This window comes from Anas platyrhynchos, chromosome 1 (genome assembly GCF_047663525.1).
Source record: "Anas platyrhynchos isolate ZD024472 breed Pekin duck chromosome 1, IASCAAS_PekinDuck_T2T, whole genome shotgun sequence".
Lineage (NCBI taxonomy): Eukaryota > Metazoa > Chordata > Aves > Anseriformes > Anatidae > Anas > Anas platyrhynchos.
This window is the reverse complement of record NC_092587.1, coordinates 137,992,670-138,017,101: the sequence shown is the minus strand read 5'-3', so window position 1 is coordinate 138,017,101 and position 24,432 is coordinate 137,992,670. Positions and strand designations below refer to the sequence as shown.

General features: G+C 37.7%; 1 protein-coding gene across 2 annotated transcripts in view; it reads right to left on the bottom strand.

The window, feature by feature from the left end:
- Positions 1 to 24,432, bottom strand: part of OCA2 (OCA2 melanosomal transmembrane protein) — a 195,874-nt gene that overhangs the window by 81,734 nt on the left and 89,708 nt on the right. For both annotated transcript variants that reach the window (XM_013104470.5, XM_021275880.4), the window contains 2 exons: positions 16,292 to 16,424; positions 312 to 459 (listed from right to left, as the gene is read on the bottom strand). In XM_013104470.5, the coding sequence (XP_012959924.3) occupies positions 312 to 459; positions 16,292 to 16,424 (281 nt within the window). The remainder of the gene's footprint in view (positions 1 to 311; positions 460 to 16,291; positions 16,425 to 24,432) is intronic.

Sequence of the window (24,432 nt, the reverse complement as noted above, 5' to 3'; positions counted from 1 at the left end):
ATATGAAATTTCTAGGCCTTTATGTTTGGATCCTATTGACATATATTTTCCAAACTCTACACGTTAGGGTTTTTTCCAAAAATACTGAGGCTGAGGGTGGCTCTTCGTACTTGCCCCAACACACATCTGATTAAAAGACAACTAAGAGTATAGGTCTCATCCCACTGAAGACATTAGCAAAGCCACAGTATCATTTCCAGCTGTAGTCTGAAATGAGGAGCTCTGTGTCAGTCCAACAAACCACCCGTGTCTACAGCTCATCCTATCAAGAGTGGGAGCAAGGGAGGTGGCACACGCTGGCACCCACTCACTTGTGGAACGTCCTAAGCTTCTTCCTCAGCAGCATCTCCAGAGTCAGCACCTTCTGCATCAAGAGGCATTTTACAGCAGTCTCTTCCCTGCTGGCAGGGTTAATGCGCTGTGCAGTCAACCTCCAAACATAGATCTCATGTTTCAGCTCTAAAAAGAAGCAAAATTGCTTATGTTAAAGCAGGTGCAATGCATATAAAACCAGAGACCCACAAAATATGTGGAAGGCATTCTGGACTCAAAGCTCTTAAAATAATTGGAATGGTTTCCCAACAATTTGCCACTTTGACAGCTGCTTTTACCATTCATTTTGCAGAGCTGAAGGGAATGGAAAATCAGTATGAACATTTCAAAATTGTATATAAATTAATCTCAAAGTCATTTAAAAAAAAAAAGTACTGTCTACAAACAATTACATATGACAACCAGTATATATTAATATAATACTAAAATGCAGGCCTGAGTGATATCTGGTCCTGTGTAAGTTTAAACAGACTTATTAACACTTCAAATCAGCCTCCAAAATGTTGTCAGGATTTTGAATGTTTTGGTTTATTTTTTCCAGTATTGTCAAGACCTTGGAGAATGACTGAAAAGTGTGTACTCCTGTTGAGGACAGGCATTAGATTGGGCATGCAAAAAATATCCTTTGGTTTTTCCAGGAAATTCCTGGAAATTTTTGAGGAATAAATAAATGAATGCTGAATATTCATTCAGAAACTGCGTGCAGAAATATTTCTTGATGAACTAACAGGATACTTCCACTTCCTTTTTTTTTTTTCCATCAAATTTTATATCACTGAAGAGAAAGTGTCGAGAATTCATGGCTTTATATGTTAAGATCCCTATTTAATGTGCAAATTGTTCTTATCTTAAGAAATGGACACCTTTGTACCATGTATTTATAGCTATGATACAGAGTGAATCATGTAAAGATTGACCGTAAGAGGAAATAAGACTTGACAGAACTCAAACATTTCAGAATAAAAGTAAGGGTGTCCAGAGACATCATAACTTGCCTGAACAGCTGATGAACAGCAGATGACTCACATTGTCTATTGGTCACATCTCTAGATGAACACACAGTTTGCAAGCCATCAAAACAATTATCTTTGCCTTGGCTTTATGATGTAAGACTGAAAAAGTAAATTCACACTATACAAAGCCAAATTTCAAGGTTATTAAACAATCAGTGCTCATCTAAATCATTTCTAAAAAAAAAAAAAAAAAAACACTACATGTATCAGAGGTGCAGAATCTACCACCTTGGTGATTGATTCTTGCCAGGATTATACCAGGATTATGCCAGGAGATTAATCTGATACTGCATTGTATTAAAACAAGTCTTATCAGAGGATCCACATGAGTTTGTGCTGATGCCCATTCTAGCCATCATTTACATTTCCATCAGCAGTTGTGACACCCACAAATATATCAGCAGTGATTTTCTGTTCTCTTCCAGAACATAAAGAAGAAAGAGACAGAGCTTTAAACCACAGCTAATCTTCTGCTTCCAACCAAATATATTTATTTGTTTGTTTGTTCATTTGTTTGTTTTTGAGGATTAGGGTGGATCGGAGCTGTACAAAAAACATATTTTAAACCTTATGATTGGTGGATTTTTTTTCCTTTGAAAAACCTTCCTAAGTTCTTCAGGGTGAAAGAGATATTTCTACCACCCTTCAAGCTTCCCTACACTAAATTAAATAGAAACGTCTGTATTTAATTTGAGCATATGAAGGAGGAAAATCCCCCTCAACAGGTGAACGGTCCTTTTTGTTCTGTTCTCTCACAACATTTTAAGTCCAATAGACTGTGGCTTATAAACTCTTGCCATCAGTTCAAGAGAGAGAATGTGGTTTTTTGTTGTTGTTGGTTGGTTGGTTTTGTTTGTTTGTTGTTTGGGGTTTTTGTTTGTTTGTTTGTTGTTTTTTTCCCTGGCAAATGCTCATGAAGCATAATTATCCAGTTTGCTATTCTGCTTCTGACAGGCTGTCTTTGCTGCAACACCTTTTCTGATCATAGGATCAAACAATGGTTTGGGTTGGGAGGCACCTTGAAGACCATCTAATTTCAGCCTGCCCTGCCATGGCTCTCACCAGATCAGGCTGCTCACAGCCCCATCCAGCCTGGCTTTGAACACCTCCAGGGATGGGGCTTACACAAATCTGTGCAGCCAGTTCCAGTGCCTCACCACCCTCCTAATGAAGAATGTCTTCTGAACATCTGCTCCAAATCTGTCCTCTTTCAGTTTAAAAACCATTATCACTATCACTTGTCCCATAACTACTCGCCCTTGTAAAAATTCTCTCTCCATGTCTGTTCACAATTGTCTGTTCATCCTGCCACATTTCTCTTATCCTTTCCAACTGAAATGTCACCAAGGATTTTGCTGATGGAAAAAAGTTGAATCTTTCATCCTCTAAATGAGATGCAGATCCCCAGTGGGAATTTTCACAGAGTCTTTATCATCATTCTTTCGGAAAGGAACAGCTAACATCACTATATCTGTGCCACAAACAAAACCACAGAGCAGAAAGCAGCTCAGCTGGATTGCACATTCCTGCTCCATGTCTGAAATGCTGTGGGGCTAGTCTCCAGGCTCAGCAAAATCTCATCTGTGTTAAAAAATATGTGTTTTCACATGGCTTTGATCTTGCCTTTATGTACAGCAAGTGCATGCTTTATTGTTCAGACTCTTTAGTTTTCTAAACATCCCAAGCATGCAAACATCTAAGCGGTTGTGAAATTCACTTCAGAGCAACATGACCTGCAAAAATCAGAAGAGTCAATACATCTTTTACACTGCTACTCCATTTATGCCAAGAAGTTCTGAAGAGTTTTTCCAAGTTTTTAACAAAACCTTCTAACAGAAAGTTCTTCCTTTTTCAGTTCCAGGCACATTTTTATTGTAAATGTGTTTTATGGCACCAGGTGCTGTATATATGTGTATATATATGCATGTGTTAGCAGTAGTTTTTGTTGTGAAGGAAATATAATGCAATACCCTTGATGTCATTGAGAACACTGAACCCAACCAGAAACCTTTGGGCCTTTATCTAGTCCTACCATCTCAGGTCTGCAAATCCACTTGGGTATCAACCTGTACAGTTTGGGAACAATTGATCTTTTAACTGTGTTAAACACAAGTGACAAGAGTTTATGAAGCTTCAGGTTCTTATCAATTACTTTGAAACTATAGCTAAGGCAATAGGACAGCATTTGGCTGGCCTTGAGTGAGAAGGTCTCATACCTCATTTCCACATTTCCATAAGTTTCCGTCCCCTACTCAGATGGGAGGTGATGGTCAGGGCACGCTGACTCCACTCACTCATCCAGGAAAACCCAGTCTGCAGGTTTTTTGCAAGGTTAACCTTACTGTGGCTCAGCCTACATTTATTATCTCATTATATGATATCAAAAAATCTTTGTGAAAATGGTGCATTCATAAAGTCCACAAGGTACTATAGAAGAATACCTACCATTGTTTTTTCACAGACTTTTTTTTTGCTAGAAAGTCCATTTCCAACAAGAAAATAATATTTTGTCATATCTCTTGGATTTAAAAAAAAAAAAAAAAAGGATCAGCAAATGTACAATCCCTATGCTGCTAATCTGTTTTGTCCATAGGATCCAGTTCCAAGCCCCCTACCATAGGCAGAAATGTCACCCACTAGATCAGATTGCCCAGGATCTCATCCAACCTGGTCTTGAACACCGCTAGGGATGGGGCATCCACAGTTTCTCTGGGCAACCTGTTTCAGTGCCTCACCACCCTCTAAGTGAAGAATTTCCTCCTAACATCTAATTTAAATCTCCCCTCTTTTAGTTTAGAACTGTTATCCCTTGTCCTATCATTATCTGCCTGAGCAAAAAGCTGCTCTTTTTTTTTTTTTTATAAGCCCTCTGTAAGTATTGAAGTGAGGTCTCCCCAGAACATTCTCTTCCGTAGACTGAACATCCCCAGCTCTCTCAGCCTTTCTTCATAGCAGAGGTGCTCTAGCCCTCTGATCATATGTGTGGCCCTCCTCTGGACCCACTTTAACAGATCAACATCATTCTTATGCTGGGGGCCCCAGACCTGGATGCAGGACTCCAGGTGGTAGAGAAGGGGAACAATCACCTCCCTCACCCTTCTGACTGTTCCCCTGTTGATGCAGCCCAGGATGCAGTCGGTCTTCTGGGCTGCAAGCACACACTGCTGGCTCATGTCAAGCTTTTTGTCCACCAGAACCCCCAAGTCCTTCTCTGCAGGGCTGCTCTCAAAGAGTTCTTCTCCCAGTCTGTGCTCATGTCTGGGGTTTCCCTGAGCCAGGTGCAGCACCTTGCACTTAGACCTGTAGAACCTCATTAGGTTCTACCCACTTTTCGTTGTTGTTGTTGTTTTTCTACACACTTTTTCCCACTTCTCAACCTTGTACAGGTCTCTTTGGATGGCATGCCTTCCTTCTGTTGTATCAACTGCACTACTCAGCTTGGTGTCATTTGCAAATTTGCTGAGGGTGCTCTCAGTCCCGTTGTCTGTTGTTGACAAAGATCTTAAATATTTCCAGTCCCAAGATGGACCCCTGAGGGACACCACTCATCACCAGCCTTCACTTGGTCATAGAGCCATTGACCATCACTCTTTGTGTGTGACCTTCATGCCAATTCCTTATCCACTGAAGGGTCCACCTTTCAAATCCATCTCTCCCCAATTTGGAGACCAGGATGTCATGTGGGACTGTGTCAAAGGCCTTACAGAAGTCCAGGTAGATGACATTGGTCAGCTCTCCCCTGTTAAGTGATGCAGTCACTCCATCATAGAAGGACACCAGATTCATCAAGCACAATTTGCCCTTGGTGAAGGCATACTGGTTGTCTCAGATCACCTGCTTGTCTTGCATGTGCCTTGACATTGCTTCCAGGAGGGCCTTTCCCATGGTCTTTCCAGGCACTGTGGTGGTTTTACCGTATTAGGCAGCTAAACGCCACAACTGCTCTCTCACTCCCCCCCTCCTTAGATGAGGAGGGGAAGAAGCAAAGTAAAGAACAACTCACAGGTTGAGATAAGGATAATTTAATTAAAGGGAAAAAAAAGTATTATTATTATTATTATTATTATTATTATTATTATTATTATTATTATTATTATTATTATTATGGAAAGCTTATTATTAACTAAACAATTTAACTAAAGGGGGAAAAAAAGGAAAAAAAGAAAGGGGAAAAGGGTGGGGGAAAAAATATAAAAATAAAAAAATAAAAAATAAATAAAAATGAAGGCTATGTGGAAGTGCACAGGAAAAAAATTACTCTCTACTTCCCACAGATGAGTGATGCTTGACCACATCCTTGAAGCAGGGCCTCAACACATGCAGCCATTGTTCAGGAGGACAGATGTTTTCACAAGAGCCCACCCTCTTTGCTTACAGTGGGAGGGATTTGGGGTTTGGAACTAGATGATCTTTAAAGTCCCTTCCAACCCAAGCCATTCTATGATTCCATTCTATGGCTTTGTCCCCCAGGCCCTCACCTACAGGTTCAGGAAAATGAGATGTGGGAAGCCTGACTGACTGTGAAGACTGAGGGAAAGAAGTTGTTGAGTACCTCAGCCTTCTACATGTCTGTTGTTACCAGTTCTCCCTTCTCCTTTATCAGAGGTGGAACACTCTCCTTGGCCTCTCTTTTCTGGCAAATGTACCTATAGATACCCTTCTTGTTATTTTTTACATCCCTTGCCAAGCTCAGTTCTACTTGTGTCTTGGCTTTCCTGAACCTGTCCCTGCATATCTGGGCAGCAGCCCTGTACAGCGCAGGCCACATGTCCTCCACTGTTATTGTCATTTAGCATATTTCACCATGGAAAAAACAGGCTTGAAGTCCTGGAGTCATTGAAATTAACAGAACATCAGCTGCAGACCTGAGCTGTGACATTTTAGGTAAGATTTTCTACATTTTAGAAAACATTGTTTAACCAAAAATGCATATTCTTTCTGCAGTGCACCAATTAATAGTCAGACTGATTTTCACTTAATCATACCCTCCCTCCCACCTGACTGCCAATAACAAAGAAGACATTCTAAAAACTGAGTGTAATTAATTCCCAGTCTCAGAATCTGAAGAGGACAGTCTTGTTAATTGAAGATATTCAGAAGAGCATGACCAATCTTGATGAGATGATAAGAATTATCATAAAATGACAATTTTTAACCTGCAAGTGCACTAAATATATTATCTACCTTTTTGCAAGCAAGACAATTTGGGGCTGTGACTAACAAAATTCAAAGCATGTTCCTGTGAAAGCATTTTTTCTCCACATGATATTGTAGCTTAACTTTTTCCAGTGAAGCAGTTATTTTTCTTAGCTAACTTAGCTAACAAGGATACTTCTGTTTAAATGTTAACTGAAAAGTAAATTAAGTACTATGAATTATAGCTTAATCTAGCAATATTAATACCTATAACTTTAAGTAAATTTTTAAATCCCTGATATAATGTAATTTATTTTCTCAGCATTATTAGAGTGTAAGTAAATGTCATCTCCATTTTAAAAGCTCAGAAACTAAGTTAGAAAGGTGAAGTCCAAGTGTGGAAAGAATTTGCCTTGAGGAATTTCCAGCTCAACAACCGACACCTCTTTCCTGGAGGCAGCACCCCTCAAGAGGAGATGAGCATAAACTCTAATTCTGGTAAGGAAAAAATAATAATTTTATATATACGTATATATATATATGTATATATATGTATATATATGAAACGTCCTTGTATTTATTCTCTTGAGTAGGACAATTTATAAGCCATGTGGATAGAGGTAAGCAGACGCATAAATATTGCAGGGTCTTCAAAACTGCAACAAAACACACTTTGCCTGATTCAGCTAAATACTTGCAAAGGAATGCAAGAAATCTGCACAGTGCTGCATAAAGTGATACAGAAGATTTATATCAGCTTTCAGACTGCTGGGGCCCCATTTGGTCACTGAAGCACCTAGGACACATTCAGATGCTCTGCATGGGACTGCAGCCATGGCACAAGAAGTACAAGAGCCCCCTGTCCCTGCAATAAAGCCGCTGAAGCCCAGGCAGAAAACTGCATGGTATTTCAGATTGAGCCACACTTTTAAACCACCTCTGTAGGGTTTTCTTCTGGGCAAGCTAGGGCAGACAACAACAGCCACGGGAGCCAGGCTGTTAAAAAAGATGAAAAACAGCAAGGATCTTTCTTAAAAACTGAAATGTATTTTCCTAGTTGTGCTTTGGATTGTCCCCTGTAATTTTAACTACTAAAAGAAGCATGAGGAATTTCAGCAAAACACTACAAGATCACCGCTACATTTTATGACAGAGTAGTCAATTCAATACCTTTATGATGGTCACATAACACTCAGATGGAGTGATCTGCAGATATTAAAGAGAGTTAGGTCTCTCACAGTGTTTCAAGGTGGTTGAAAAAGACATACATTACTCTCCAGCTGGTTTCTTACTGAACGAGAGATGGGGTCTCAGGAAATATATACTCTGTTCTCCGACTTAGAGATGCAACATTATTTCAGTCATTTTGGATTTGCCCCTTAATTTCCTGTGCTTTATTTCCCCATCCTTCAAAAATATATGAGTATATTTAGGCTCCATGTGTACCATAAGCACTTGCCCAATATTATCACAATAATCTCTTCTGCTTGAGAATAGCAAAGGGTCATAGGAAGTAAAGAATAAAGTATTTTCAGCCTAAAATTTATCTAAAATCCCAGTACAGTTTATTTCAGAAGAAAAGTCATCTGGTCTGAAATCTATAAAAATAATTCCTGTTTACTCTCTATCAAGACGTTTTAACTCAGACTGCTAGACTTAGCAATTAAAAGCCAATGTTTTCCATTAAAGTACAACCACCTCATAATTAAAAAAAAAAAAAATGTTCAACTCACTATCCTTTTTTTTAGAAGTGGACAGATAAACTCCAATCATAAAACATTTTGCAGTAAACCAAACAACTGCTGAGGTCATTTCAATACCAAGGAAAAAAGAAAGTGCTGCAAGCAAAGACTGAAAGATGGTATTCCCCGAGTCCTATTAAGGGAAAAGAACCATGAAAAGATACAGCCTCAAGAGGATACCTCTCATAATCCAAAAGATAAAAAAGAAAATGCTTCATCTAAGGGCAAAATGAAGAGCAAAATAAGCTCACTTCAGAACTAGCATATCTTTTTGCTACTGGTTTAAGTGTAAGAAATGGTTACTAATAAGTTCAGCTCATTCAGCTTTGATACATAAAAAAATGGCAAAAATAATTTAAAAATGCCAAGATTATACTTTTTTTTTGTGAACAGTCATCACAGAGAAAGCTCTTTGCAGCAAAATGATACAGGGCATGTACTAAATTAACATAATATGTAGCGCTGTATACCAGGAAGATTTTAGGAGCTTTAGCACCAAAAGAGCAAAGTGAAAACTTTGCCATAGTGTATCATAAAACACTGTTAAAGAATGCCCAGGCCTTCCTGGCATATATCCGTATATCCGTACTATTGTTCTGCAGTTGCAGTATGCACACAAAAATCTAGGGGGACAAGTGCTGTAAAAGAAACTGCAGGTATCGCTTCCTAAATTTTTACCTCCCATCAGAGATTTTTCTGTACTGAATCCTTCAATGAAAAATGTATATAATAAAATTGTGAAGTGCTGCTCTATTGATTCAAAATACCACTGTATTATACTTTCTTTCTGAATAAGGCAGGTAAAGTAATATTACCGCAACCTTCTTCTGACAACTGCATTATCAATACACTAGGCAAATAAAATGCAATTGTCATATTTCCCTTATTCTGCAATGTCAGAATATCATTTTTATGACTTAAAAAAACAAGAAAAGACAGATCAACATTTCCCTCTTTCCAAGGGAAATACTTCATCAACTCTAAAGGAATACAAAGGACATGTACAAGGATTTTAAACATAAAATGTTTTGAAATCTTTAAAAAAATATAAAAATCTTGAATACATGTAAAGTAAATAACTACAATTATTTGTATTCCTGATTATAGAAGAGCTACTGAAGGTGAAAATAATAAGAGATTATTTTTCCTTATATTTTCAAACATAAAACCATGACCCCTGGTGGATAGAACTGTATTGCCGAAACAGGAGTAGACAGGTCCACAGGGACCGTAAGACTAGTTCCTTTTAAACTGAAAGTCTTACCATTGTTTAAAATAAAAGATGTAAAATGTACAATAAATATATGGTCTTAGATTCCAACATAATTTGTAAGAAAGCTACATCTTTTAGCTTAGCACACTATACACTACAGTAGGAAAGCTAAAATATTAACTATTCATTGTTAATATACACAACTGGATTGCAGAGAAGAAAAAAAAAAAAAAGTTTTCCTATTCCACACTGTTTTTCAAGATTTAAAAATGCTTTCCATACACTGGGATGAGAGAGAGAGTGTGAGCAAGCTCAAAATATGAGTATTACCTATAATGTCAAATAGGGCAAAGTTTGGAGTATTCATGTATCCTTCATATCAAATCACTCGTTTTTTATTCTGAAGCTCAAGGGAACGTGCTAATGTACACATAGGCAGGCTGATCTCTCTCTTCCGTGCTTTGATTTTAAGCAGAAAAATCAATTCTAGGGTTGAGAAACATTTCCTAATCTAATTTTAATCATAACTGATTGAAAAAGAAATTCACAAGAAGTTGTGATAGATTTCCTATCTTGGGTGAGGACAGTAGAGTGCAATGTATGTTGCAAAACTGCCAGCCAGATCTAGCTTGGAGTTGAGTGCTCGAAAGCATTTTAAAATATTCGTTTCTTTGGACATTATTCTCTGCATAATCTGACTGTTGAATATCTCACCTGAACCAACTTCCAAGTAAGCCAGCCCACTGCTTTCAACAGCTGTGCTGAAACACCAATAGTGCTTTACTGGCAGTTAGTACCTACATAGGTACAAACACACCAGAGGACAGAGATTTACTGATGTATTTAATCCAGCTCAGTACATGACTTACCTCTCAGTGATTCTAACATGGTCCCCACTGTTACAAGTACCTTACTAACTGAAATAGGGCTAAAGATCTTTCTCTGGCCCTGAGGAAAAGCATCACACAAAGTTGCAATGATCCGCCATGACACCTTATAACCTGTGTCCCTGCAGTGTCCCTGTGGCCCTGGACATTATTATTATTTTATGTGGGATTTTTTTCATTTGAAAGTGTCCAAAACAAGCATTGGGGTTGTCTTGCAAATCATCAGAGTAGTTCTTCACTAGCATTAAACCAAAAGGTTGTACACCACACTGCAGGCCAGGGCATGAAGGTACACAACAGTGCTAGAGGATGCAGAGGCAACCAGGGTAGCATTGGAGGACTGTGTAAGTACTCAGAGAGCCAAACCTGTGGTCTTGTAAAAAACATCTTTGGAAGTGGTCCCTAGACTGAACTGGGGTGATGACAGGCAGAGAGATCCTACAAGTGCCCCAAAACCAAGCAAAATACAAAATTAAACACACATTTATTTGACACAACTGATGTGACTAAATCATTTTTTAAATATCCTGTTATCAGCACTTCTAAGTGCCTACTGACGAACTTTGACTGACAAGCTATGTCTCAAGGCCAGAAAGAAACTATGAATCTGTTTGAATGATTATCACAAAAGAATTATAGCTTGAGTGTGCTTGACAGGCCTAGGACCAACCTGTGTCTACATGGAAGCCCAGGCTAGCGTCACAGGCCATGAGAGCCTGGTACAGAGAGAGTACATGACTTCTTCCAGCAGCAGGCAGGACATTTCATGCCATAATAAAACACAAAAGCTGTTAAACCACAGCCACGTGCCCTGGGGTTTGTTCACCGAGGCAAGCACCTCAGAACCACAACAGGCAAGGGGGTTCACAATGACAACACTGGGTAATACCTTGTGGTTAGCTACAGTTACAGCTGATTATGCCTATGCTACTATGGGACCCAGAGAAATTCGTCAGACTTTAAGTGCTAAACGGGTTTTTCAGTTCCATCTTCCCTTCTGTCTTGACTTTCTTTCTAGCTGTGTCATCCTTTGGATAGTTTCATGCGAAATGAGGCCTGATGTAAGCAACACACTCTACATCCAGGAACATCTGGACATCTTGTGTACACAGCCAGCACAGTCCTATATGTTGCACATCTGACAACCCTATTATCCCTCCCCTATTCTTTTCTCTTTTTCCATTCTAAAGTTTCTACCTATTTTCTGCTAGTTTTGTGCCTGTTTTTGTTTGTTTTCTTTTTGATCGTTTGTTTGTTTGTTTCCTCCTCCTTTCTAAGTTCTTCCTTTATAGAAGCAGCTGCAAAGCTCCACATGGAAGAAACAGATTTGCTCACTCATCTGGTTACCACATTTCACGTTGAGGGAAACAGTGTCGTGTTTTTTCACACATTAAGCGTTTCACACACGACTGTGATTAATTAGAAAATTCCTTCTGCTGTAGGTTTTGCATACTACCACAGTATTATTTTCCCAGATGCTGCAGACAGTGAACTACATAGAGAATAAACATGCTCCCCCCTCTCTTATCATCACCCCTCCTGTTTCAATAGTGGGTCTCTCTTTTAACAAGCAAAACAATCAAGAACTGGAGCAAGCAACACAGAAGAAATTGGGAGCTGGTGCCAAATCAGTCATCACAGCAAGTGAATGTTCTTCTTCTTTGGCAAAAAATGTCAAGCATAATACTTGTCACCAAACTACATGTCAACCACTGTCCTGGGGAAAAGGATCTTCTCAAGCACTAAGGTCCACAGCTCCACAGCCTCATAACTGAAACATAACAGCATATTTTCATATTCATATATGTATAATTTCATATCATTTCATATTTCATATATATATTTTTTCATGCTTCCCAGGGACTAAGTAACACTAGGTTAACCCTTAAGGGATGTAAAAACTTTGATTTCAAGTAAGAAAATGTCTTGGGAGTGTGAAGGAGAGGGGACAGAACAGCTACATTAATTCCTCTGCCACTCATATACTGTTATTTTGCCTTATTTATTCTATTGGGAAAGAGTACATATACCTTTTAAAACTTCATAGCAGCCTACTCCAGTCCTAGCATCTTTTTCCACAACACAGAACAAGGTGCAGGTTTATCAGATGAAAGTCAAACTCAAAAAATTCCTTATGATATCCCTTCATTTTTCAGAAGAATTTATCTCTTCCATGGTTGAGATCTTCAGATTCTTTTTTTATGTTGTAATATGCTACACTTCAAGTCACTGCAGGTAAATGGTACTACTGGGGAAGAGATGTGTGTTTTTCTTGCTGCACAAGTGCTACAGCTCAGTTCAAAGACAACAACTTAAAGACAGTGGTAACACACTGCATTGAAATCAATCTGCCAATGTATTATCAGAATAACAGCACTGTTTTTTCTTAAAATTAGTTCTTATCCTTTTTCAGTATAGGCCAAAACAACAGAAAAATCTTAAAGCACAAGGAAAAGTGAAAAAAAAATATCTTAGGAGAATAATACAAGTGTCACATATCTTGCTTAATTGCTAATTGGGGGCAGAATGAGGGATGGCAGAAATTTAGCTGATTAAAGCAGCTGCTTCAAACAAGCCATTTCAAGTTAACACAGAATCATTGCCATCTGAAATGCAAGGACCTCTGAAAACACCTTGGAACACATTGTGCTCCTTCTGCAAATCCAAATTGCTCCAGCTACCTATTAATAGAGCCCATGTTTGTCGCTTTCTCTTCCCATTTCACTGAAAATTTCAATAGAAGGAGTACTGCTTTAGCATTTGTTCTAATTGAACGGCTACTGATTAGCTTTGCAGCAATGGAGGAGCTGCCGATTATGAGAAAAGATACATGGTATACTGATTATAAGGCTGCTATACCTGAACATACTAAGCTGCAAGTAGCAACGATTACTGGGAGATGAATTGAAATATGTTAGCTTCTGTACAGTGTTTCATTCACAAAAATGCTATCTACGTGAATAGATTGTGCTATTCAAGGTAACCCAACAGTTATTATGTGTACTTGGTTTCTAAAAAAAAATTAAAAAATAAAATAAATTTAAAAGCATGTTTTAAATTTTATAGATGAAAAAAATAATTGTATTTTCTAAAATGTGTATTCACAAAATAATGCTGTTATGCTAGGAGTAAAATTGCTCAGAGTTGATAAAATGAATTTTCTGACTTTGCAGATATTACTTATCTCAGGACACTTTTCAAGGTGGCATTTTTAAAGATAATTGAAGTATATAACTCTAGTTATTCATGGAAAGGTCCACAAAGCTATGTTTTTTATTAGAAAATAAGAAATGAATAAAAGTAAATTAATTCTCTTTAAATAAAAAAGCTGGCAAGTTGCAAAAAATGCTGAGTACCAAAGATTTTAATAATATACTTCCAAGCAACAAAGAAAAATAATCATTTTTTATAATGATGCATAATTACAAATGGCTTTATCTGGAAGGTTAAAGGGTTCCTTTTCTCCTTAACAAAAAGATAATTCCTCTCCCAGAGATGATCTCATCCACAAAGGATTGTCATTCTTGAGTCCTGTGTAGAACAGGTGGGAACTTACACTTCAGCATTTTGTTACAGAAGAGAGTGAGCAATAGAAACATGAGCGAATTGCCTACATGTTCAGATTATGCATTATTTTCAGCAATAGTGTCGTCCCATAAGGCAAAACTCAACATTAAGTATTTCAAGGGGACAAATTTGAGGCATATCTGTGGCTAGGTGAGGAGAACGTCCTCTTCTGCATGCTAGCACCACCAATTTTCATTGAGTTAGTTATTTCCTCTAAAGGCATTCCTGGCTCCCAAGATAAAAATTGAGCTTTTTGAATGTATACCGATGTAGTATATAAAGGTGAGCCGGAATTGTCTTATCGTTTTGTCTATCAGCAAATAAAATATTTTCTCTCTTTGACCCAGAACTACATGGTCAATAGATTTATCTATCAGGTGAGGGAAACTTCTTGCATTGCCTTCTCCAGTATGAGAAGTTAGGAAAATAAGATTCTCAATGGCATTTCTGAAAAAAAAAAAAAATCTTGTTTTGTGGTGTCACAGATAAATATTTAGGCATTGTAGAGACTGACCTCATTGCTTTATGTCTCTTGCTCTCAGGATCAAATGTCTAAGGATGTAGAAAGCCTCATGCTGTACAATAGCACAGTAATGAATACGTGTATCTCATACCAAGAAAACAAACAGAAAGAAATTTCTCTTTAATTTTCTTAGAAAACCGTTAGGCAGAATACCCCAAAAACTCTTTTCTTCTTAACATTGAGCAGGACTTTGACCCCTAGAGCTATGAACAGATAGGCTGAGAGCACTTTGTGCTGAATGGGCACTGCAGTCACAGAATCCCAGAATGGTTGATGTTGGAAGGGACCTCTGAAGATCATCTAGTTCAACACCCCTGTTGAGCAGGATAACCATTGTTCATAACATTGTGCAGGATGGCATCCAAGCAGGTTTTGAATATCTCCAGAGAGGGAGACTCTACAACCTCTCTGGGCAACCTATGCCAGTGCTCTGTCACCCTCACAGCACAGAAGTGCCCTCTCATATTCAGTTGGAACTTCCTGTGCTTCAGTTTGTGGCCATTGCCCCTCAGTCCCTCAAAACCAGATATCTGTACAAAAGCCAACTTCCCAGGTGGTGAAGTCTCTGTCTGAACTTTCTTACAGATGAGATTCAAGAGACAGGATACATCTGCTGAGGAGAGAGGACTGTTGTTTCTGTCTTTTTAATACTCCTAAAGCTAGTTTTCCTTGTGCCAAGGCAAGTCACTACAAGAGGTACTCATCTTGCCTAAATTAGGCATGTATTGTGAAAATCTCTACCACTCAATCACCTTGGACTCCCTTTAAACCCAAAGGAGAGTTATAAACTTTCTGGGATGTGATATATCTGTTCTACTGTAGACTGCTATATTAAGCTTTAGAAGGGCTTATCTTCTTCTGTGGGTTATAAAAGAAGCCAAGTTATATCAGCCATATCAAAATCTGTCCTCACCATACTAAACAGACCCCACATTCACAGTTCATTCACATGGTCTGTGGTAGCCTGGATCCCAAGTCTACAACAAGCAAAAATGAAAAACCTTCACTCCTGGAGAAGAAACAGTTACACTCAGCTATCTTTGTAGTACAAAACCCATTAAGAAATTATGATTTGTGAATCATTTCTCACCTCATAAAGAAATTATAGACATTTGGGTGTTATTATTAAGTTTCACCACTCAAACAGAAGCCTGAGAACAATGACGAAAACTTCAAAACCACCAAATAGAAAGACATAAAAGCACAAAGACAAAAAGGGACTGACGTACTCAACAGCTATTGTAAAGGCCAGTGGAACAGCATTACCAAGACTTCTAGAAACTACGGAAGTAAGCAATCTAAAAAACAAAATGCATTTAGACGTACTAAATTACAGAAATTATACACCAGAGAAAGCTAAGTTTGGAAAAGCCACAGAGGAAAGCTGGAAAAATTCTTCTAGCATTGAAGAAACATTCTTCACTGACTGCAGACCAGGAAAATATGGCTGAAAAAATCCAGTGGGAGAAACCAACAGTGAGGGAATATATTAGTGCATTCTCATAAGGGAAACCTGGCATATATCTAAAACAAAGCTGTGAAGTGAGCACCTTGAGCAGATGGTAACTATTGTGATACAGAACACTCCAGTATTCAAGCCTTTGGCTATAAATGATGCAAGTTATCCCCATAAAATTTGAAATATATTTAATTATTCATATCAATACCTCAAGCTTAGCATCAAGAAAAATATCTATTTCTAGAAGTCAGAAAATATCACAATTAAAAATCAAACCTTAAAATGTAATATTCAGAGACTGAAGGTGAATGGGCACATCCTCTGAGGACAACATTGCTGTAGGCACTAATCAGTCCCTGCTTAACATATATTCCTATTAAAGTAGTGTTTATTACAATGTTTTCATGCTCACACTTACCAACAATTTCACTCGGCTCCTTATTGTAAAGTTTTTTGTTCCAGTAAAGAAGTCTGAGAAAAGGAAAGGAGACCAGAACAACAAGGCAGATACCAACAAACATATGTCCTGTGAAGGCTGCAAAATCCAATCCCTAGAAATAAAAATGAAAACATAAATTAAAAAAAAAAAAAAAAAAAAGTTATTTTCCTATAATACCTACAGGGAAAAGTATTCAACTATATGTACTTTAGTGATCAATAACAAATAGAAAGCAATAAAATCAGTTCCAAGTACAGTATATGCTGTATTTCATCTGTTTCAAGGAGACAAGCAACATTACAATTTAGTTCAGATAACTCAAAAACAATGTTAGGAGTTATTCTGAAATGCATTCAGTGTTCCTAAAACAGATTTTAAAAGAAAAAAAAAAATTACTTTCATCACTTTAACTTCATTTTAAAATCATACTGAATCACAGAAATAGGTATTTTTAATGATCAGCTTTGTTTTAAACTGAAGACAACATAGATTTTACAATAATCCTATCAGAGCCAGGATTTCATTTAAAGTAAGTAATGTTCTTCTACAATAAAAATATACCTCAACAGTCTGATTATTTTTCTGCGTGCTTAATAAACACATATATTTCTTTATATTTTGCATAATGAACCCCTTTAATTAAGAAGTTCTTAAAATATAAAGTGTAATATGTTAAAAAGCTGCTGCTTTAAACAATTAAAATTGATAGTGACCATTTTCCCTAATACTATGAAGTTGGCCATGCTTTGATTAGGACATTGGACTAGACAGCCTTCTGGACTAGACATTGGACTAGATAGCCTTTCAACTGAATTACTCTGTAATTCTGTATTATACAAGCTGTAGTGGATCAAGGTTAGCCTTTCAGCTGGGATATTCTGAACTAGTCAGGACCAATCTGTCCAAAAAAAGTTACACACAAAGCTTTAAGGGGGATCATGTCCAAGCATACGGGTAGCAAGGAACTGTCCCATATCCACAGGACAGAGGTTGCCTGAAATGGCGATCCCTGCAGAGCAGCTACTTGACTCTTGGGAGCACAGTAACTCTATGGGTAACTCAGACTGTCCAAACTGAACCTTCAAAGTTTCTGCTGACTTTCCAGTCTCTAGAAAGTCATGGGATCTCCCCATGCCACCTATGTCTGTGCAACAGTGAGTGACTTGTCTTGTACCAAATATTTGTGTGCTACCTTCTGTAATGCCAATACAAATTAAAAACAGCTTCCCATGCAGCATTACCTCCTGTGTGTTAAGACTACTGAGGATTTACTAACTGAAATATGGGTTCTTGTGTATTGTCTCCTACTAAAACAATTTACATAAAAATGTTCTGGCTGAAATGACTTCAGTTTAAAAAAGGGGGGAAAAATGTTTCCCCATTACATCAGAGGGCATAATAAAAGATAATAATAATACTTTTTTTTTTTTTTTTTTTAATAGCACAAGAAACTGATTAAAGTAATTAAGAACTTTCATAGACAGATAAAGATTAGTGGTCTTTTAGAATAAATAAATAAATAAATAAATAAATCCATAGTTTGCAGACAATCAAGTAAATATGCAGACCTGGGTTTAGAATTTAGTCCTACTAAAAATACAGGATTCGGCTACATTAACTCAAGAAATTTGTCATTAGTTACTATTTAGTAGTAGATTCTTTGCCTATTCTACAGGCACTAAAAGGTAAAACTGCATGCACTGGCTTTTCATTATAAATCAGCTAGTTCCATATTTTTTATGACAAAAGAAAGATGATTCTTCAGGAACTGGAACAAGATTTTTTTTTTTTTTTTTTTTTAAGAATAGGACAGAAAAACATGATACCACAATGGAAAATATACCTTCATTCAGTTTGCCTAAATATTATTTCAGCCAGTTGAATGTCTGACACCGCTGCAAGATGCTCTTTACTACCAAACTTTTATTAATGCTCAGAAAGTTTGGTCTGTAGGCATCAAGTCAAGATTTGAGACTATAAGGCATATTTCTATGAAGGATAAAATCACCATTCATAGATTGGGAAATTTACAAATAGCAATGAAAGAAGAAAAAAAAAATCTACAAAGGATCAATATTTGTAAGACCTGTTCCCAAAGTATATAAAGTCTATATCCCCCACACTTTTTTCCTTAATTACAGACATTTGCCATGAACAGTGAAACTAATTTTTATACAGGTTGTCTCTAAGATTATGGCCAAAATGAAAAATCAGAAAGCATTGTTTGGACATTGAGAATCCTGAAAACCAAAGAGAAATCGCTCAGATATTGACAACATGCCATTTAAGGGTCTTGGAACTATGGAAAATAAGTATTCAGTTTTAGGTGGTCTTTAAAATGATCTGAGAGTTAGGAACTTGAAAGGAGTTAAGCTGTAAAAGCACTGTAGCTACACCAGACAAAACAGTAATGCCTGAAAATCTGACTGAAAAGGAAAAAAAAAAAAAAAAAAAAAAAGCCTCTGACTAACCAAATGGCTGGGAAACAGCTGGTTGAGGACCAATAAAGAAATAAAGTGTTAGCAGAATATACCTAACCCACAATTACCAGAACCAGGAAAATCACTTTTACATCCGACCTAGTGTCAATAAGCATAGTGGCCACAAAGCTTTCTTAGGCTGCCAACAACATGTTCACATCCTGAAGGAGGGTGCCAGCTACCAGGTGGAGTATTCTCTGCAGAGATACTCAGGCATAAAGCTAATTGCTAGCGTAGGAGATAAAGAAATAAAATAGGAACCTGAAGAATCCCAGAAAACTAGAGTTTAAGCTGGTGATTGCCCCACCATATGTTAATGGAACTTAAGTGGCTCATGGCAAACAACTGCTAAGATTTACAAAGTCGCCTCCTGGAAGTTTTGAATACCAAACGCCAATTTTAAAGCAAAACAACTGTGCTTTATTATTGAAGTACTACAATGCAGAAGCTTCTCAAACAAAAAATACAGCAAAAGAAATGTGCTCCCTGAAACACATAAAACTAATTTCTCTATGAAAACGAAAGTCACATCAACCTGAAAGACAAACTAAAATACTGAGGTTAATAAGGAGGTCTCAGGACTGACAGAGATGAAAGGAATCAAAATGAGATATAGCTCACAATACTCTTAAAAATCAGGTTTAATATAGTTTCACAACATAACAGCTGACACAGTCTGAAGAGTGATTTGCAGACATCATCAGAAGAGGGAAAAAAAAATATCTACCTGATTTTTAGCATCCTATCTGGGAGCTTACTCAAACTTTTCAAAGAGCAGCTGGGTTGAGATTCAGAGTTTTGTTAAACTTCATAATATCACCCCATTGATCTGTCTTACATCTGAGATCCTTGGGGAAGAACAAAATGTGCTTCTCTGCTGTGACTGCAGAATAGCTTTCCAATTCAGCTGAAACAAATCATTTTCTGACATGGAGTGTGTTTATTTCAGGAAAGAGCTTGCACAATGATATTGCCCACAATAGTGCAAGGCTGGATTCAGTTCTCTCTTCGCTTGCTCCCAGCTTTTTCTCTTGTTTCCTCCTTACAGCAATCCATAGAAGTCAGCATGTGAAAATGACACCTGATGATCAGTAGCACCCTGGATAACTTGCCAGTACGAGGAAGCTGAGGACTACCATGTGCAATCCCTCTTACTCCTGATACCAGAAGCGCTGGTGTTGCAAATGAGTTTACCGCCCACCCTGATGCTTTGGGCTGGGTGCTTAGTACCTGCCTCTCCAGCACACAGAATATGCTCTCAGGGAAGGAGCAGGCAGATTTATTTCCCACCAGACATTCTCAGGTAACTAGTAGCCAACTGGCAGCTTCTGGAGAACTTTCAAAGACCATTTCTATTTTCTGAGAAGGAAATAGAAAAGAGGAAAGGGAATAGGATGAGGAGGAATGAGGCTGGCAAAACCAAGCTCTGACAATAGGGCAACATACTGATTTGTTAATTTAGCAGAGGAACGATCATGACAGAGATCCTCAGGCTTCCTGCTGCTCTGTTACAAAGAGTTTAGGTCAGATCACAGATACCAATATCACAGCAGAGGATCGCAAGATGGTGGCACAGACAATTCACCTGTTGCTCCTGCTCCCTTGCCCACACTCTGGTAAGGGCATGCAACATCTACACAGAGCCTGTATTCATACTCTGTGTGCCTTTTATACCTCCTGAGTTCTCTGCACTGCTGGGACCAAGATTCAGCATTTATAAAAACACATTAAAGCGTTCCACATGTCTGCTGCATACAACAAAATGTCTTTTTCATAAAGATTTTCTTTTTTCCTGCACAATAGACTGAAATAAAATTGACATGCACAAAAGGCAAGAAATACTTTTCTTCCAGGGGATTTCAATCCATCAGATAAATACAATACATTCCTCAAATGTCCCCTACTTGAGGCTATGCTGATTGTGTTAAATTTCTCCTGTTCCCCAGACAACAATGAAAATCTAAAGATTTTGTTTTACTGAGACAGCAGCCTAAAGGTTCCCTTGCCTACAGACTCAAAGCTGAAACAGAGTGGGCATCTTTCTTTAGTTTATGGTTTTAAACATGAAGTCAAATATATCAATTTCGTATTAGGAGGAAGTGTCATACTGTTTTCCTGAAATGCTAGCTTTCCATCATCCTGACCTGTTTTGATTGTTTATGGGGGAGAGGGGTTGACTGCTTTTGGAGGTGCGAAATTAAATTGCAGTATTTCAGACTTTTCCAGAAGAAAGCAGCCATTTTAAAGAAAAGAGAAAGCAAAAATTATAGCTAGATGCATGAATTCAGGGATCACCAAATGCTGTGCTTCTAGTTAGAGTGCCCTTCAATTATTTTTTTTAAGCTAATAAAATGAAGAAGAGCAAGAGTAATTTATTATTTCTACACTGGCTTAAACATCCCTTCAAGCTGAGTGACTGAGATGTATGTTGTGTCAGGAAGAACTGCTCATGATGTTGCTGAGAGACAAATCACTGATGGTCTAACAGCTACGTAAAGATAATGCCTGAGACATTGATGAGAACCCTTTTTTGCCTTGCACTGTATTCTTTAATGATTACTACATGCAGAGATAGGGGAAAAAAGAAATCTAAAATCAGCCATAAAACCATACATTTTATTTCATATACCTTACCTAGGGTTTCATTTTTCTTGAGGAAAGGAATCGATGAAACATTGACAGAATAAGCAGAAGATTTACAAACTGATTAAAAGTTTTACCAAGCTTGTATACAGCAACCTCAACAAAAATAGCCTACAAGCTATGGGAATCCATTTCACAGTCTGCCAGTGCTTGAAATACCTTAATAGACTTACATATAGGATTTTCTCTGTTCCATTGGTCAGAATTATCTACTTCTATTCATACATTTTTTGGCACCAAAATTTATCATACAATAAAACCAATTAATATAGCATTATGCTAAATTTCAGCATGAAAACTGAAAGCCTCTGAAATGTAAGTGTCCTGGTTTCGGCTAGAATAGAGTTAATTTTCCTCCCAGAAGCTGGTGTGGTGCTGTGTTTGGGATTTAGGATGAGAATAATGTTGATACCACACTGATGTTTTAATTGTTGCAGAGCAGCACTTACACTAAGCCGAGGACTTTTCAGCTTCTTGTTCTGTCCTGCCAGCAGGCAGGCTGGTCGTACAGCAGGAGCTAGGAGGGGACAGACCCAGGACAGCTGACCTCAACTGGCCAAAGGGGTATTCCATACTATATGGTGTCATGCTGAGCAATTAATACGGGGGGGCTGGCCAGGGTGGGGGGACCACTGCTCGGGATGGGATGGGCATCGGTCAGCAGGTGGTGAGCCTTGTGCATCACTTGTTTGTACACATTATTATTAGTAGTACTGTTATCATTATTATTGTTGTTTTCATTTCTTTCCTAATAAACTGTCTTTATCTCATCCCACAAACTTTCCTTTTTTTTTTCTGGTTCTCTCCCCCTTCCTACTTGGGGGGGTGGGGAGGGCGAGCAAAGAGCTGTGTGGTGCTTAGCTGCCAGCCGGGTTAAACCACAACAACAGGACAGGAGATCCCGATGGCTGTTCATTTTCTGGGGAATTCCTGTCAAATGGCAAGAATAACTCTGAGTGGGTTGCTGAATATCCAAAATCTTCAGCAAACATCAGATAAACAGTGCAAGCTTTATCACATACCAACACTGTAAATAAACGGGGACCCTCAAGAGGATATAATCCAGCAAAAGCTAAAACTGTCTTATCATTACCTCTTCCCTCTTCTAGATAAAGCTCGATACATTAATACACACTATGTTCACGCCATTTTGCACTGGAGACCTATTCACCATCCCTTGTCCAAAGATCATGTAATCACAGCCTAAGCTTAGGGCCCAAACAACTTCAGATATCAAAGGCATGATTGCAGATACTTAGGAAATTCCCAAATACAGAGGACTTAACACTCAACCTTTCTGAAAGCAATGGCTGGTTTGAAACAGTTTGTGCCGTACTATGTATATAAAACAGAGTTCCCAAATTCCAAAGCAAACACCTCTTCAAGATAAAAATATAATTTTGCTAACAATGGCCACTAAGTAGCAGTATTCTGAAAGTAATAAAATTTTTTGAAGTTTTGTATTCATTGAATGAGTTTCTTGCTTGCTCTTAATGAAATCTCTTTATTTTCATCATTTTCTTTTCCTAATATCACAATATAAATGCTATTTTGTGAGATTTCTTCCAGCTTCATCCTAGGAAGAAGTAAGAGTACAACAAATCTTTATCTCCTATTATGCAAATGTTCCACTAATTCCAGACACGATTGTGCTATCATAAATTAACTGCTGCTATTAAAAAACAAAATAGAAAAAAAAAAAAACACCCTTAGGTATTCATTCATGCCTCAGGACAAATAAACAGACTTATCCTTACATTTTAATGAGTAAGGTTTAACATAATGCTTATTTATTCAAATATACTTCTCATAAAATATATTTATATGGCATGAGTTTTCCCTAGAACCTAGGTAAAAAAATCTCTTCAGCACTACAGTAAACAAAGAGTAAAACATTTCTAATGCTTTAACACAACAACAGCATCCAATGTAACAGGGCTGCACTTCATTTTGTATTTATTTAACAAATCAAGGTTTCCTAAGAAAGTGTGAATTTGTATAATGTCTCACTAGGCTGCTTTTAGAGGTAAAAGTACAACAGAAAAAAAAATCAGAAAGACTGGTAAAATTCTCATTCTTATCACACCTTCTAAAATAGAAAAAAACAATCCTCTTCACAGTGCAATAAGCTATCGGCCTCTTATAGGGGCAGTTGTCCAAGTACTCCTGTATTAGTAGAGCAAAAATAACACTGGAAAAGAAGCATAAGAGAATGAAAAGAGAAATTTCAATGAAAATTCTCCTTAGCAGGAGAAAATTTTCATAGAATGATAAAACCATGTTTGAGGACCTGAAAAAGAAGGAAAAAAATACAGCTATTTTCTTTAGAAAGCATAGGAATAAATACTTCAAACAACATTGCATGAAGTGCTGTTTCCAAAATGTCACTAAAATAAGTAATTGCATTCAAAAATTTGTACCTCTGAAACACCAAAAAATAAAAATAAAAAAATCACTTAGTACAAATATAGCTGGCATTCCACGTATTTTGGTGGCGGACTTGAGTTTGATCCTATAAACTACCCTCTCAGCAGCTACTAGAACTAGCATCAGAAACAATGTCTACATTTCATCTTTGAATAAAAGAGAGCTTGCTAGAGTGGATGGACAAAATTAAGAATCTAGATATTAGTTCAACAGCATAGACTGCAGGAGTCCAGATGGTCCAGGTCTCTCCATGCCCTCCCCCTTGGCTTTATCCCACTTCTCCCGCTATCACTCTCCTAGGCAGATCCCCTCCAGAGGGGCTAAGACCTAAGCACTGAGAACATAAATAGTGAGCACAAAAGCCATGCCACCTCAGAGCCCAGGACGGGTCTTTGACCCTTTCTTATTTATATATATATTGAGATATAACAGATGACAACGTAGGAAGGAAGAAGTACAAGTCACACAATCCTGTGCTGCATCTTATCTATTTTCTTACATTCTTACTTCTTTGATCCAACAAAGGTATGAAAAAGCTCCAGAGTGAAAATGTATGCAAAGTTTTTCTGC